The sequence below is a fragment of the Oncorhynchus keta genome, chromosome 10 (genome assembly GCF_023373465.1).
Source record: "Oncorhynchus keta strain PuntledgeMale-10-30-2019 chromosome 10, Oket_V2, whole genome shotgun sequence".
Classification (NCBI taxonomy): domain Eukaryota; kingdom Metazoa; phylum Chordata; class Actinopteri; order Salmoniformes; family Salmonidae; genus Oncorhynchus; species Oncorhynchus keta.
The window spans coordinates 60,948,213-60,963,749 of record NC_068430.1 but is presented as its reverse complement, the minus strand read 5'-3'; the positions used below and the strand labels follow the sequence as shown (position 1 = coordinate 60,963,749).

Below are 15,537 nucleotides of genomic sequence, written 5' to 3'. Positions count from 1 at the left end.
AATTACATACTTGTAAATTACTCATTGAGTGTCACTTCACTTGGAACTGATGAGAGTAGCAGGGGTGTGGGAGCCCTTGATTGGCAGCACTAGTTTATTACTGCACCAATCCAGACGTTTGGTTCGTTTGTAAAAGCCAATCACAAACTATGAGCGTCATTTGAGTCAAAATAAATTGAGATATTCAGCTAGTGAGAATATGAAGGGAAATTAATTACTCTTTCTGCAACAAAAACTACATTTGAGATTTACAACAGAACGCTGATTTATTATCGCTTAGCAGTGAGTTTTTAATTGATGTTTCGATATTTTTAATTGGTCTCATCTCAGTCGGTAATGATTCATAAAAGACACAGAGACAACCAAGTCGGTAATGTATGGCCTGTGGGAATTCATTTAAATTTTGTTTTGTGCTCCAAGTCATTTCAGAACTAATTGACAAATAATATAAATACTCTCCTAGCTGAAAGAACATTATCTGTGTTATATGCATTCTGTAACACTTCAGGTGTCGTAGGTGTGTGGAGTCAAACGCAGGAGACAGTGAGTGCAAAGCTGTGCGTCTTTAATAGCGCCAACGCATCCCAGGGTGCTCACAATAGTAACGGCCCCAAACACAGGGAATGAGAATGTACAACAGAAAACGTAACGACCAGGCACTAACACGTACTTCTAACAACAGAGCCGAAGGTTACACTGCAATAATCCCGCACAACAACCAGGCGGGCCGGCTGCCTAATAAAGACAAACTAATTATCTGATTCAATCATGAACAGGTGCTACCACTAAACATACAAGGAGGGGGAGGAAAAACAATCAGTGGCAGCTAATAGGCCGGTGACGACGACCGCCGAGCGCCAACCGCCCGGGAAGGGGAAACACCCTCGGTCGGACTCGTGACAGTACCCCCCTCCTGACGCGCGGCTCCCGCAGCGCGCCGACACCGGCCTCGAGGTCGCCCCGGAGGACGAGGTGCAGGGCGATCCGGATGGAGGCGATGGAAATCCCTCAACATGGATGGATCCAAGATGTCCCTCACCGGTACCCAGCACCTCTCCTCCGGACCGTACCCCTCCCAGTCCACGAGGTACTGCAGGCCCCTCACCCGGCGTCTTGAGTCCAGAATGGCCCGGATCGTGTACGCCGGGGTCCCCTCGATGTCCAGAGGGGGGAGGGACCTCCGGTACCTCACTGTCCTGCAGGGGACCAGCTACCACCGGCCTGAGGAGAGACACATGAAACGAGGGGTTAATTCGATAATAGGAAGGGAGTTGTAATCGATAACACACCTCGTTTATTCTCCTCAGGACTTTAAAGGGCCCTACACACTGCGGACCCAGCTTCCGGCAGGGCAAGCGGAGAGGTAGGTTTCGGGTCGAGAGCCAGACCCTGTCCCCCGGTACAAACACGGGGCCTCACTGCGGTGGCGGTCAGCACTCCTCTTCTGCCGTCCACTCGCTTGTCGTAGAGACTCCTGGACGGCCCTCCAGGTCTCCTTGGAGCGCTGTACCCATTCCTCCACCGCAGGAGCCTCGGTCTGGCTCGGATGCCATGGTGCCAGGACCGGCTGGTATCCCAACACACACTGAAAAGGGGACACGTTAGTAGAGGAGTGGCGTAGTGAGTTCTGAGCCATTTCAGCCCAGGGAATGTATCGTGCCCACTCCCTGGCCGATCCTGGCAATACGACCGCAGAAACCTACCCACCTCCTGGTTCAATCTCTCCACCTGCCCATTACTCTCGGGGTGATAACCGGAGGTCAGGCTGACAGAGACCCCCAAACGTTCCATGAACGCTCTCCATACCCGAGACGTGAATTGGGGGCCCCGATCAGAAACGATGTCCTCCGGCACCCCGTAGTGCCGAAAGACATGGGTAAATAATGCCTCCGCAGTCTGCAGGGCTGTAGGGATACCGGGCAACGGGAGGAGACGGCAGGACTTAGAAAACCGATCCACAATCACTAGAACCGCGGTGTTCCCCTGAGACGGCGGAAGATCGGTCAGGAAATCTATGGACAGATGTGACCATGGCCGCTGTGGAACGGGGAGGGGTTGTAGCTTCCCTCTAGGAAGGTGCCTAGGAGCCTTACTCTGAGCGCACACTGAGCAAGAGGAGACATAACCCTTAACGTCCTTAACCAACGTAGGCCACCAATACCTCCCCTGAAGGCTCCCCACTGTCCTCGTCACCCCAGGGTGACCCGAGGAGGGTAGGACGTGAGCCCACCGAATCAGCTTGTCCCGAACATCAAGCGGCACGTACCTTCGCCCCGCTGGACACTGAGGAGGCGCGGGTTCAGCCCGTAACGCCCGCTCGATGTCCGAGTCCACCTCCCATACCACTGGGGCTACCAGCTTAGAGGCGGGAAGGATGGGAGTAGGTTCGGTGGACCCATCCTCGGTGTCGTAAAGGCGGGACAGTGCGTCAGCCCTCACGTTCTGGGAGCCCGGTCTATAAGACAAAGTAAACCGGAACCGGGTGAAGAACATGGCCCACCTTGCCTGACGTGGGTTAAGTCTCCTTGCAGCCCGAATATACTCCAGATTCTGGTGGTCGGTCCAGATGAGAAAAGGGTGCTTAGCCCCCTCAAGCCAGTGTCTCCACACCTTCAGAGCTCTAACCACCGCTAGCAACTCCCGGTCCCCCACATCATAGTTACGCTCCGCTGGGCTGAGCTTCCTTGAGAAGAAAGCGCAGGGGCGGAGTTTTGGTGGCGTACCCGAGCGCTGTGATAGCACGGCACCCACCCCAGCCTCGGACGCGTCCACCTCCACTATGAATGCTAGAGAGGGATCCGGATGCGCCAACACGGGCGCCTCAGTGAACAGCGCCTTCAACTTGTTGAATGCCCTGTCCGCCTGTGCTGACCACTGCAATCGCACCGGGCCCCCCCCCAGCAGTGAGGTAATGGGAGCCGCTATCTGGCCAAAACCCCGATAAACCTCCGGTAGTAGTTGGCAAAACCCAAAACCGCTGCACCTCCTTTACCGTGGTTGGAGTCGGCCAATTACGCACGGCCCTAATGCGTTCACCCTCCATCACCACCCCGAGGTGGAAATGCGATATCCCAGAAAAGAGACGGCTCGTTTAGAGAACACGCATTTCTCAGCCTTGACGTATAGGTCATGCTCCAGCAGTCTTCCAAGCACTTTGCGCACCAGAGACACATGCGCGGTGTGAGTGGCCGAGTAGATCAGAATGTCATCGATATAAACAACCACCCCTGACCGCACAGGTCCCTGAGAATCTCGTCTACAAAGGATTGGAAAACGGCTGGAGCATTCTTTAACCCATACGGCATGACGAGGTACTCATAGTGGCCGGATGTAGTACTAAATGCGGTTTTCCACTCGTCTCCCTTCCGAATACGCACCAGACTATACGCGCTCCTGAGATCCAGTTTTGTGAAGAACTGCGCTCCGTGGAACGATTCCACCGCCGTAGCGATGAGAGGTAGAGGGTAACTATACCCCACTGTGATGGCGTTTAGACCTCTATAATCGATACACGGACGCAAACCTCCCTCCTTTTTCCTCACAAAAAGAAACTCGAGGAGACGGGTGAAATGGAGGGCCGAATGTACCCCTGTCCCAGCGACTCCGTGACATATGTCTCCATTGCCAACGTCTCCTCCTGGGACAGCGGGTACACATGACTCTTGGGAAGCGCAGCGTCTACCTGGAGATCTATCGTACAATCCCTTCCCGGTCGATAAGGTGGTAATTTAGTCGCTTTCACTTTACTGAAAGCGATTGCCAAATCGGCATACTCGGGGGAATGCACACCGTGGAACCCTGGTCTGGACTCTCCACCGACGTGGCACCGATGGAAACTCCCAAACACCTTCCAGAACACTCCTCTGACCACCCCTGGAGAACCCTTGTCTCCACGAAATTTTAGGATTGTGCCGGGCCAGCCAGGAGTCCCCAGCACCACTGGAAACGCAGGCGAATCAATAATAAAAAAACTGATACGCTCCCTATGATTCCCCTGCGTCACCATGTCCAGTGGGACCGTGGTCTCCCGACCATCCCTGACCCTAATGGCCGGCTATCTAGGGAGTGCACGGGGAAAGGAGAATCTATCGGCACCAGCGGAACCCCTAACTTAAGGGCGAGTCCGCGATCCATAAAGTTCCCAGCTGCGCCTGAATCGACTAGCGCCCTATGCTGGGAAGAGGGAAAAAAGTGAAGGAAAGAGATTAAGACAAACATATGGCCAACAAGGGATTCTGGGTGAGTCTGATGCTGACTCACCTGGGGTGACCGAGAAGCGTTCCGCCTGCCATCTCTACTCCCAGACGGACCCCCCAGCACCGATCAGACGTGTGTCCTCTCCGACCACAGTTGGTGCAGGGAAGGCCCCTCCTCCGGCACCCTCGGCGCAGCCCCTCCCAACTCCATCGGAATGGGAGCGGAGGGGCCGGGTGGTGGAACGCACAGGACCCTCTCTGAACGCCCGCGGGCAGCCAGCAGATTGTCCAGTCGAATAGACATGTCAATCAGCTGATCCAGTGACAGAGTGGTGTCCCGACACGCTAACTCCCGGCGGACGTCCTCTCGGAGACCACACCTGTAGTGGTCCATAAGGGCCCTGTCGTTCCACCCAGATCCGGCTGCCAAGGTCCGGAACTCCAGCGCGTAATCCTGGGCGCTCCTCCTCTCCTGCCTGAGATGAAAAAGTCGTTCTCCCACCGCTCGGCCGTCTATAGGGTGATCAAATACGGCACGGAAGCGGCAGGAAAACTCTGGGTAGTGCTCCCGCGCTGAGTCTGGGCCATTCCAGACTGCGTTCGCCCACTCCAGAGCACGACCCGTGAGGCAGGAGATGAGGACACTCACCCTCTCCGCTCCTGAGGGAGGGGGTCTAACGGTGGCCAGGTATAGCTCCAGCTGAAGCAGAAACCCCTGGCAACCCGCCGCCGCTCCATCATAAGCCCTCGGTAGCGTCAGACGAAGGGTGCTGGAGTCGAGTGATGGGGAGACCGGAGTCGGGGGTGCCGAAGGTGGAGAGAGGAGACCACTCCTCTCCCATCGGTCCATTTTCTCCATCACTTGATCCATCGCGGATCCGATCCGATGGAGAATGGTGGTGTGGTGGAGAACCCGTTCCTCCATCGATGGGAGAGGGTTGGCTGCTGCTCCTGCTGACTCCATTCGATTTCAGGTGCGGGATTCTGTAACACTTCAGGTGTCGTAGGTGTGTGGAGTCAAACGCAGGAGACAGTGAGTGCAAAGCTGTGCGTCTTTAATAGCGCCAACGCATCCCAGGGTGCTCACAATAGTAACGGCCCCAAACACAGGGAATGAGAATGTACAACAGAAAACGTAACGACCAGGCACTAACACGTACTTCTAACAACAGAGCCGAAGGTTACACTGCAATAATCCCGCACAACAACCAGGCGGGCCGGCTGCCTAATAAAGACAAACTAATTATCTGATTCAATCATGAACAGGTGCTACCACTAAACATACAAGGAGGGGAGGAAAAACAATCAGTGGCAGCTAATAGGCCGGTGACGACGACCGCCGAGCGCCAACCGCCCGGGAAGGGGAAACACCCTCGGTCGGACTCGTGACACATTCTGTATGCATATTCCATTACAATAGCTTGTGTCAGTGTGTGCATGTACATATCATGTGACAGTGTGTGCACGGTATTCCAAATAACTGTTATAGCTGTTTGTCAACTTCAAAGGGAAATATGGAAAACTTCCAATTTCCTCCATTGAGACCTGTCATGTTTCCAAAGAAAACAACTTGCTATTGTAGAGAAAATGTATTCATCATGTTGTTACAATAGCAGTATGGCTAAAGATATATAAACTTTATTAGGTACGCCCATCTAGTACCGAGTTGAACCCCTGTTTGCCTCGAGAACATCCTGAATTCTTCGTGGCATGGATTCTACAAGGTGTAGAGTTTAAACATTGATCTGTTGGTATCAAAGGACCCAACCTACGCTAGGAAAACATTCCCCACTCCATTACACCACCGCCACCAGCCTGTACCGCTGACAGTAGGCAGGATGGGGCCATGGACTCATGCTGCTTACTCCAAATACTGACTCTGCCATCAGCATGATGCAACAGGAACTGGGATTCATCAGACCAGGCAATGTTTTTCCACTCCTCAATTGTCCAGTGTTGGTGATGGCGTGCCCACTGGAGCCACTTCTTCTTTTTTTTAACTGATAGGAATGGAACTCGGTGAGGTGGTCTGCTGCAATAGCCCATCCGTGACAAGGACCCATAAATTGTGCGTTCCAAGATGCCTTTCTGCACTCCACTGTTGTACTGCGGCGTTATTTGCCTGTTTGTGGCCCGCCTCTTAGCTTGCATGATTCTTGCCATTCTCCTTCGACCTCTCTCATCAACGAGCTGTTTTCGCCCACATGACTGCCGCTAACTGGATGTTATATTTGTTCGTCGCGTGATTCTCGGTAAAACCCTAGACACTTGTGCGTGAAAAACCAAGGAGGCCGGGCCGTTTCTGAGTTACTGGAACCGGCACGCCTGGCACCGAAGATCATACCTCGCTCAAAGTCGCTTAGGTCACTCGTTTGCCCATTCGGACATTCAATGGAACAGTAACTGGATGCCTGTCTGCCTAATTTATATAGCAAGCCATTGTCACTGTCTGTAGGAGCGAACCATTTTTGTGAACAGGGTGGTGTATTTAATAAACTGGTGGTGTATGTATACTATTTTCTGAGTTACCAATGCTACTCTGAACTTTCAACTCCATCAGCCAAAGGAGTTATTCCTTGCCAGTGTGCTATTACTTGCTCTTTGGAAGTGATTTGATTGGTTGATGGATGGATGGATAAAAGATTGACTGATGGATTGATTGACTGATTATTTCACTGTCCATTTGTTGTTGCTAGGTTCTGGACTCGGACCCAGTGGACCAGACCCAGGAGGTGGAGGAGGATCTGGACCTGCTCTATGATAGTCTGGAGGTTTACAACCAGAGTGACAGCGGCCCTGAGATGGAGGACAACGAGAGTGTCCTCAGCACGCCCAAACCCAAACTCAAGTAAGGTTCTGCAAAATGTTATCAGTACTGTACACCTCAACTAAAGTAGGGCCCCACATCATGTCGCCAGTACACCTACACTCAAATATGTACGCACGAAATGTTGTGAGTACAGATAAACTCAAACAGGGCCCCATATAATGTACACATTTTAGTCAAAGTGAAGACTCATATTTTCCACAGTGTTAAGGGGAGTTTATTTGTACATTGTTACTGTACATCAAATCAAAAGAGAGAGAAAAGAAAGTTGCTGCAGGGGAGAAACGTGAAAGACAACTGCAGCTGAATGACTAGTATGAAAACATGACCTAAATGGGTACACAAGTTAGTGTCCCTACTACCCATCTCAGCACAGTCTCTCAAGTATGTATTTTTTCTGAAAGTTTCAAATATGTTTTTTTTTATGTGGTTGTCACCCAGGCCCTTCTTTGAGGGAATGTCCCATTCGAGCTCCCAGACTGAGATTGGGAGTCTGCACAGTCAGAAGAGCCAGGCCAGGGACCTGGCCTGCATCGTAAGCAAACACACACGCACACACACACTCACTCCTCTTTGTTGCAATTGGAGCATAAGGTCACAACAATCCCACGCCACACACATTGACACACACACACACATGTTTTTGTTTGTTACTCTATAGGACTATCTTTTTAATAGAATTTGGATTAGCATGCTAATGCTAACATGTGTCCTACCGCTCCCATTGTTTTTTAAAAATCCAACAACGCTCACATGCTCTAAAGCTATGCAAACATGGGTAGGTTGCTGACTATCCAGATCCATTGTCTATTTAGATCTCCAGGTTTATCTCTATTTAGCTATCCATAAGATGAGGAACATTTGTAGCTTGGATGAACTATCCCTTTAAATAGTAGTGATTTGTGACATCCATATATATCCCAGGGGCATCATTTATCAACATTGCATAGAAACTATTCCTAAAAATCGAATAGAAAAAGTGTTTTATCAAACAATCCTACGAGCGTCATACACACACCAGTAGGAGGTAACCGTTGATAAATACCAAATGTTCTCAGCCTCAGTGCTTGTGCACGACCTTGGCTATTTGCGTTTCGAAACACCCCCAATTAACCATATATGAGCAAAATCATCCCTTTAATGCCAGTAGGTAATATACAACGCCGTACCATTCAATAGTCGACAACGGCGCAACCAAAACAAGCTAAGAAAACAAACTGCTCCTAGACTGAAATAGAGTACAACCAAAAGGTTTTATTTAGTTTGCTCAGTTGTGGTTTGACCAGTAAAAATAAAAACATAGCTACAAAAAGAGGACAATTCAAGTTGCTTTAACAATGGCAAATATACTTCAATGAGTAGGCAACGGTCACTAATAAGCCATCCATCCTCAACAGCTCCCTCCTGTAGGCGTATAGACCAACATTGCTGTTCTGCAGAATGAACGAGTCGTGGGTTCCACCCGGCCATGACATTCAGCAGCGTTTTTTTACATGTCACATAACCTATACGTTAAGAGTGGAAGCCTTTTCTGTTCACCTAGTTGAACTCATTTTGGGATGGTGCTTTTATGGCGACGTGGGTGCCGTCTATTGCTCCGTTCGTATTTGGGAACCAATTGATGGCAAAGAAACCCCTCTTGACTTCAACCTGTTGTGCGATGGAAATGGTATGTTACAGTTCGTTTTGCTGATGATTGCGTGCGAAACATTGGCTCCTCCAGGGATGTGAGATACCGATCAGCAAGCTCCCGCTGAAAAGTGTCCGTTGGGATAGCACTTTAATGTGCACCAGAATGGCATGCGTTTGAATGTCTTGTACACTCAGTTTATTTTCCCAATTCTATGCTTGACAAGCATTTCCCTTTTTCTACCACTTGGCACTGTGCTTACGCATGGTCATGGCTGTGCCTAAATGTGCACACTCTCAAGCAAATACATCTGTGTGGAAATGATCTCACACATAGTTTACAAACAGATTTGTGGCTACATGTGATTGATAAATGAAGCCCCGTGCATTTCGAAAGGATGAACTATCCCTTTAAATAGTAATGATTTGTGGCATCCATATATATGCCAGGCATTTTAGTTTAGGTACATTTGTAGCTTGGGTGAACTATCCTTAAAAATATTACATTCTTTTTGACATCCATATGCCAGGTATTTTAGATTAGGTACATTTTTAGCTATACCCTTTAAATAGTCAATTATATGTGGCATCCATATGCCAGGCATTTTAGACGGTTATTCCTGGATATTCTCGGAATTGTATGTAAGGTAGTACTGTGTACTGCACCAGACACCTTGTAACTGTGTGGGTGGTTTCTTAGTGTGAGTGTCAGACATTGAGTAAGGCCAGATCGATTCTGCGTGCACGGTGTCCTAAGCCCTGCAGAAATGATTTGTCCTGAGGAGGAATTGTCGCTCATTCAAGCGGGTCAAACATGGCCACAAAATATGGATCTATTCTAGCGAGAACATTGATTGTCTCATCAAATATGTGAGCACAAAGTATCAATAAAGGCATTTCAGAGTTTGACCCTTGCGCACGTTAAAGATGGATTCCGCAGTAGGGGAAACAGTTCCACTGTCTGACCCACCGCCATTCGTTTTGTTGATGAAGCGGTGAGGAGCGTCGCGGGACGTGGGTAAAAAGAAATGTCAGTACATATTTTACTGTTGTATTGCACATGCAATGATGTCGTAGGGAAGAAAAGGGTGTTCTTTGTTTGCAGTAACTTCTTTGTTGTTGTAATATCACAAAGAAATGGGACAGTTTCACCATTAAGGATTCCAGCTTTAAGTAAGCAAACTTGTGGAATGTTGCAGATAGAAATGTCATGAATACAGTGTGTTCCTGAAAGTCTGATGCAGCTTGTGTCAAGGAAATGTAGCCAGCTAAGGGGGTAGCCAGCCACCTAAGGGTTAGTAGTCCGCTATTTCGCTGCCAGCTGGCGCATATGAAAGCTCACTGTGAATAGAGTTCATGTGATTTATTTTTCTATATTAGAGACATGGAATTAGGATATGCTCAAGGGCGCCCCCTAGCAGGCAGTTTTGGTAACTGCGTCCTGTGTTCTGCTCCTTTTAGGGTGGAGATCTGCTGACCCCGGACAGGGCCAAAGTCCTAATAGGGACCAAGTATACAGACGACAGCGCCGGATTGGAGTCTCCTGCGGGGGTGAGTGGGAAAGCTGCACCTAGGGACAGCTCTAATATCAGCTTCCCTTCCCCCAATTCTGACCTTAACCATAGGTGGGGTAAAACTGACCCAAGATCAGTGTCTATGGACAACTTTACTCTACAGCGGGTAATCTGGAGGATCCCTATAGGCTTAACATATTTTGTGTTGTTCCCAAGTGCTCTTTGTCTCTTTTGCTGTTCTCTCTCTTCCTCAGTGGTTGGGCTGCTATCTCTGTCTCAGGATTTTCTAGTACTTCTCTCTTTCTTTCCACTTTGTCTCTGATTTTGCCTGTCTCTTTGCCACAACTCGCTCCTGTTCTCTCGTTTAATGTCTTGTTGTTCTCTCTACCTGTCTTTTTCCCCCATTCTCTCTCTTTCTGACTGACCGTGTTTCCATCCAACCATTTTTATAAGTAATGTACCTGTTGTATAAAAAACTCAACACAGGCCTGATGGAAACAGCAATTGTCAGTAAACATTCCTAAAATGTAGACAGAACAAAATATGGTAGACATGGGGGAGAAATAGATCTGGGGTTCTTAAACATTTTTCTTCTCTCTCTTCTCTCTCTCTCTCTGCACGGCTGTTTTGTCCATTATCATAAATCAGCTCCCATCTGTTTATCTTCCACTCGACCAGTTTGATGCGAACAAGAGTACATTTACACTGTTACCACAAAGACCTCCATTATTACACACAAGCATACATGCACGCGCACACACACAGACATGGTGTACACACACACACACATACACATACACACAAGCGCACTCATACACACACACATACACACACACACACACATGATGTATAAACACACCGACACCACTCTGAGGCCCAGGTCCAGCTGGCTGTAGAGAGGGCGTCAGCGTATGTATTCGTCCGTGAGAAGAGCAGTGTTTGTTATTCTTCATCGTTGTCTCTCGCGCTCCGTTGCCTCCTCTGCAATCGTTCACCCCGGGAACCCCGGCAACGAGGGGCACCTGACAAAGCATTTCTTTAGAGAGGGGGGGGAGGAGGAGAGATTCTGAGGAGGCTTGTGTTTGGGGCCCAAGGATGGGATTTTCAGTGGCCAAACACATGATACTTACATGCACACACATCCACACACTGACACATGATACTTACATGCACACAATGATACTTGATACTTACATGCACACACATGCACACACTGACACATGATACTTACATGCACACAATGATACTTGATACTTACATGCACACACATGCACACACTGACACATGATACTTGCATGCACACACATCCACGCACTGACACATGATACTTACATGCATACACATCCACACACTGACACATGATACTTACATGCACACAGATGCACACACTGACACATGATACTTACATGCACACACATCCACACACTGATACATGATACTTACATGCACACACTGACACATGATACTTACATACACACAGATGCACACACTGACACATGATACTTACATGCACACACATCCACACACTGACACATGATACTTACATGCACACACATCCACGCACTGACACATGATACTTACATGCACACACATCCACACACTGATACATGATACTTACATGCACACACTGACACATGATGCTTACATGCACACACATCCATGCACTGATGCATGATACTTACATGCATACACATCCACACACTGACACATGATACTTACATGCACACACATCCACACACTGATACATGATACTTACATGCACACACATGCACACACTGACACATGATGCTTACATGCACACACATCCATGCACTGATGCATGATACTTACATGCATACACATCCACACACTGACACATGATACTTACATGCGCATGATACTTACATGCACACACTGACACATGATACTTACATGCACACACATTCACACACGGACACATGATACTTACATGCACACACATTCACACACGGACACATGATACTTACATGCACACACTGAGCTTCATGTGAATGTGTTCACGGACATCTGCCAGGCGTTATGTTATGTTTTCACGGTCACCATGACAACACATTGAAATGCATCGACAACGGGTACCCTGCACAGAAATAGCTTTTTTCTATGTACTATGTGCATTTCATCGTCTGTTACGTATTGGTTTTGGTTGCAACCTCTTGGGAATGATCCCATTGAGGAAACAATGATCTCAATGACTGCACCGCAAAATGGCACCATATTCCCTATGTAGTGTACTCATTTTGGGCCTGTAGGGATCCGGTCAAAAGTAGTGCACTATAAATGGAATAGGGTGCCGTATGGGATGCAGATAATTGAGTTTACCTGTAAAACAGGTCGCACAGGGTGAACCTTCATGACTTGTGTCTCTGGTGTCAGTGAATTCCCACTGACAATACCAACTGGAAAAGGACTCTTAAGTAAAGTGTTAATTCATCTCCAGGGAGAGAAATGAACCCGCGGGAGCACTGTGCAGCGGATGGAAATCCAATGAATGGGTGAAATACCCTAGTATGTACTCTACATTCCTGTATATATTTTGAACTATATTTCTCCCATTATGTCCAGGACGCGGAGGATGAGGAGACTAGGGCTGGCACAGGGCCAGGTGAGGCTAACCCCAACCCCACCCCTACCAGCTGGGACCTGAGCACGGACAAACTGCCCGGCCCAGTGGCCAAACTCTGCAAGACCGAGTCCCAGACACTCATGTCGCCCAGGTAGCTGCTCACTTGCATGTATGACATTTATGCATTCACGCATGTTTGCAGTCACGCACGCACACACACAGTCACACACACAGTCACACACACAGTCACACACAAAGTCACACACAAAGTGCTGCTTATTATCCATTACACTCTGACTAAACAAGGATGGGTGTGCACGCTTTATTCCAACCCAGCACTAATGCACCTGATACCACTAACTGTGATCCAGATTGATCATGACTAGTTCATTATTTGAAACTGGTGTGTTAGTGCTGGGCTGGAACAAAGCCTGCAAACCCAGTAGCTTTCCAGGGCCTGAGTTGGATAAGACACATGCCCTAAATAAAATTGATGGGATGAGAGAGGGGGAGGAAGAGCGAGAGGGGGAGAGACGGAATGAGAAAGAGAGGGAAAGATCAGGTCTACCTCTGGTTGTTCAGCGCCATACAGTGATTTCCCCCGCTACGCCTATCTATAAACAAACTAATCAGCAGTAGGACGTCGCCTAGCACCACTTCCACCGACGCTCTATTCATCTGATGAACCAAAGTCTGATCCATTGAATAAGCAATCTGCCTAGTACAGACATTGCACATGTGTCTTTGTACATTTCTCTATTGTGCAAGGATAATTTAACTCAAACATGAATGTGTAGCTGGCTTACAGCAACCACATTGATAATGCGTGACAGACATTTTGTGCTCACAAAATGCTTCCAGAACAAAAGCTTGAAAAGCTTTTGCTGGGGAGAGTCACGGGGGATGATTTGATGGCCAGGATTGTCTGAGGAGTTCTGCTGTAGGCATATCTACTACTTAGAATTTATGGAGATTTTTTATTTATTAAGATTTCTCAGCAGTGGCTCAACCTGGCTCAGTTGTGGCTCAGTGCTTCATTGGGTCCGTGCCTGTTTGTGGTCCACAGTAAAACAGAGAACAAGCTGCAGAGGCGTCCTAGGAGCACGTCCATGAAGGACCGGCAGAACTCCAAGGCACAGAGTGACAGGACTAGCAGCATTGACAGCGAGACATCCCCGGAATCCAGGATCGCTGTCCAGGTGTGTGTGAGTGAGTGTGTGCTCAATAGTAAAGTAAGCTAGTGTGTGTGTGTGTGTGTGTGTGTGTGTGTGTGTGTGTGTGTGTGTGTGTGTGTGTGTGTGTGTGTGTGTGTGTGTGTGTGTGTGTGTGTGTGTGTGTGTGTGTGTGTGTGTGTGTGTGTGTACAATATCAACATATGTGTTTACAGATAGACCATCTCTTTGACTTCTGCCTCTTCCTCCGCCAGGTCCCCAGGAAGTCAGTGTACGACCAGCTCAACCAGATCCTTATCTCTGACGAGCAGCTCCCAGAGAGCATCATCCTCATCAACACCACAGACTGGCAGGGCCAGGTAGGCTACTTCTGTGTGTGGGGGTCTGTGTGCCAAGTTATGTGGTAAAAACAAGGATACTATCTGGGCATATAAAATGATTCAAAACAGTTGGTATCCACTTTTTTTCAATTAACAAATTGTAGTGTATTATGCTACTCAGTAGCAATAGCGTCAGCTGTGCACTCAACAAACATACTCCTTTTAGGAACATGCGCCAGACCAGGTATTTTTAGACATTCATATCTCTAAGCCTAGCTGGAGATAGGCTTAGCAATCAGGGGGGAATCCATTTGTTATGTAAACATAATGCAACTCTGGAGCATGTGCGCTCACAAACACAGCCGTGCGTTGATGTACACTCACACGCACAGACCTGAGGTCTTTTGAGTCGGCTTCTGGTTGACAAGCTCAGTTTATCCCAAGCCCCATCTCACCTCTCTCTCTCTGTCTCTGTCTCTCTCTGTCTCTGTCTCTCCCTCCCTCCCTCCCTGCAGTATCTATCTGAGATTCTCCATGAGCACAGCCAGCCTATCGTGTGCACCATCTCTGGTGCGGATGTCCATGCAGCCTTCAACACCATCGTCACCAGGATCCAGAGATTGTAAGAACTCACTTCCTTTGCAGAACATGTTCTCTTTCTAATTCAATGGTTGTAGTTCAGAGAAACAAATAGATTTCACTTTAACTAGGCTTCGTTGTAAAAATGTAAATGTTTCTTGTAGACTTTTTAATGTGGATTTTAATTCAGTGGTCACCAAGGCGAGTGGATCTTATGATGGTCATGATTAGGCCCGTATAACTTTTGATATGTGAAACGTTTTGGTAGCACTTTCCATTACAGCGCAGAATAAAGGGGAAATAATGTTATAAAGTGGAAACAAGTTACTGTTTCTCAATGTTTCCCCCCCACTTCTCTGACTAGCTGTAACTGCAATGCCCAGACACCCCCCACCATCAAAGTGGCGGTGGCCGGAGACCAGAGTTACCTCAGCACCATCCTCAGGTGCTTCGTGGAGCAGCTGGCCAACAAGACGCCTGATTGGCTCAGCTATATCCGCTTCCTGGTCATCCCTGTCGGTAAGCAGCAATTCAGCCGATCGCCATGGAGTCCAGGTTCGGGTTAGTCGTCAATTCCATTTCAATTCAGTAGATTTAGGGGATACATTTAAACTCTCATTCGTGCATTGGAAAAGTCCACAAACAATAGAAAATAATGGCCTATTTACAATTCTGCACACATAACTCAAGGCTCCCATAAATCATACATTGACGTCAAA

The 15,537-nt window shown here is 48.3% G+C and overlaps 1 protein-coding gene across 2 annotated transcripts in view; it reads left to right on the top strand.

The window, feature by feature from the left end:
• The window catches only part of LOC118389124 (phosphofurin acidic cluster sorting protein 2-like), a 97,186-nt gene that overhangs the window by 59,973 nt on the left and 21,676 nt on the right, over positions 1 to 15,537 (top strand). For both annotated transcript variants that reach the window (XM_035778905.2, XM_035778904.2), the window contains exons 9-16: positions 6,893 to 7,044; positions 7,465 to 7,558; positions 10,114 to 10,203; positions 12,747 to 12,898; positions 13,814 to 13,946; positions 14,174 to 14,278; positions 14,755 to 14,861; positions 15,183 to 15,337. In XM_035778905.2, coding sequence (XP_035634798.1) covers positions 6,893 to 7,044; positions 7,465 to 7,558; positions 10,114 to 10,203; positions 12,747 to 12,898; positions 13,814 to 13,946; positions 14,174 to 14,278; positions 14,755 to 14,861; positions 15,183 to 15,337 — 988 coding nt within the window. The remainder of the gene's footprint in view (positions 1 to 6,892; positions 7,045 to 7,464; positions 7,559 to 10,113; positions 10,204 to 12,746; positions 12,899 to 13,813; positions 13,947 to 14,173; positions 14,279 to 14,754; positions 14,862 to 15,182; positions 15,338 to 15,537) is intronic.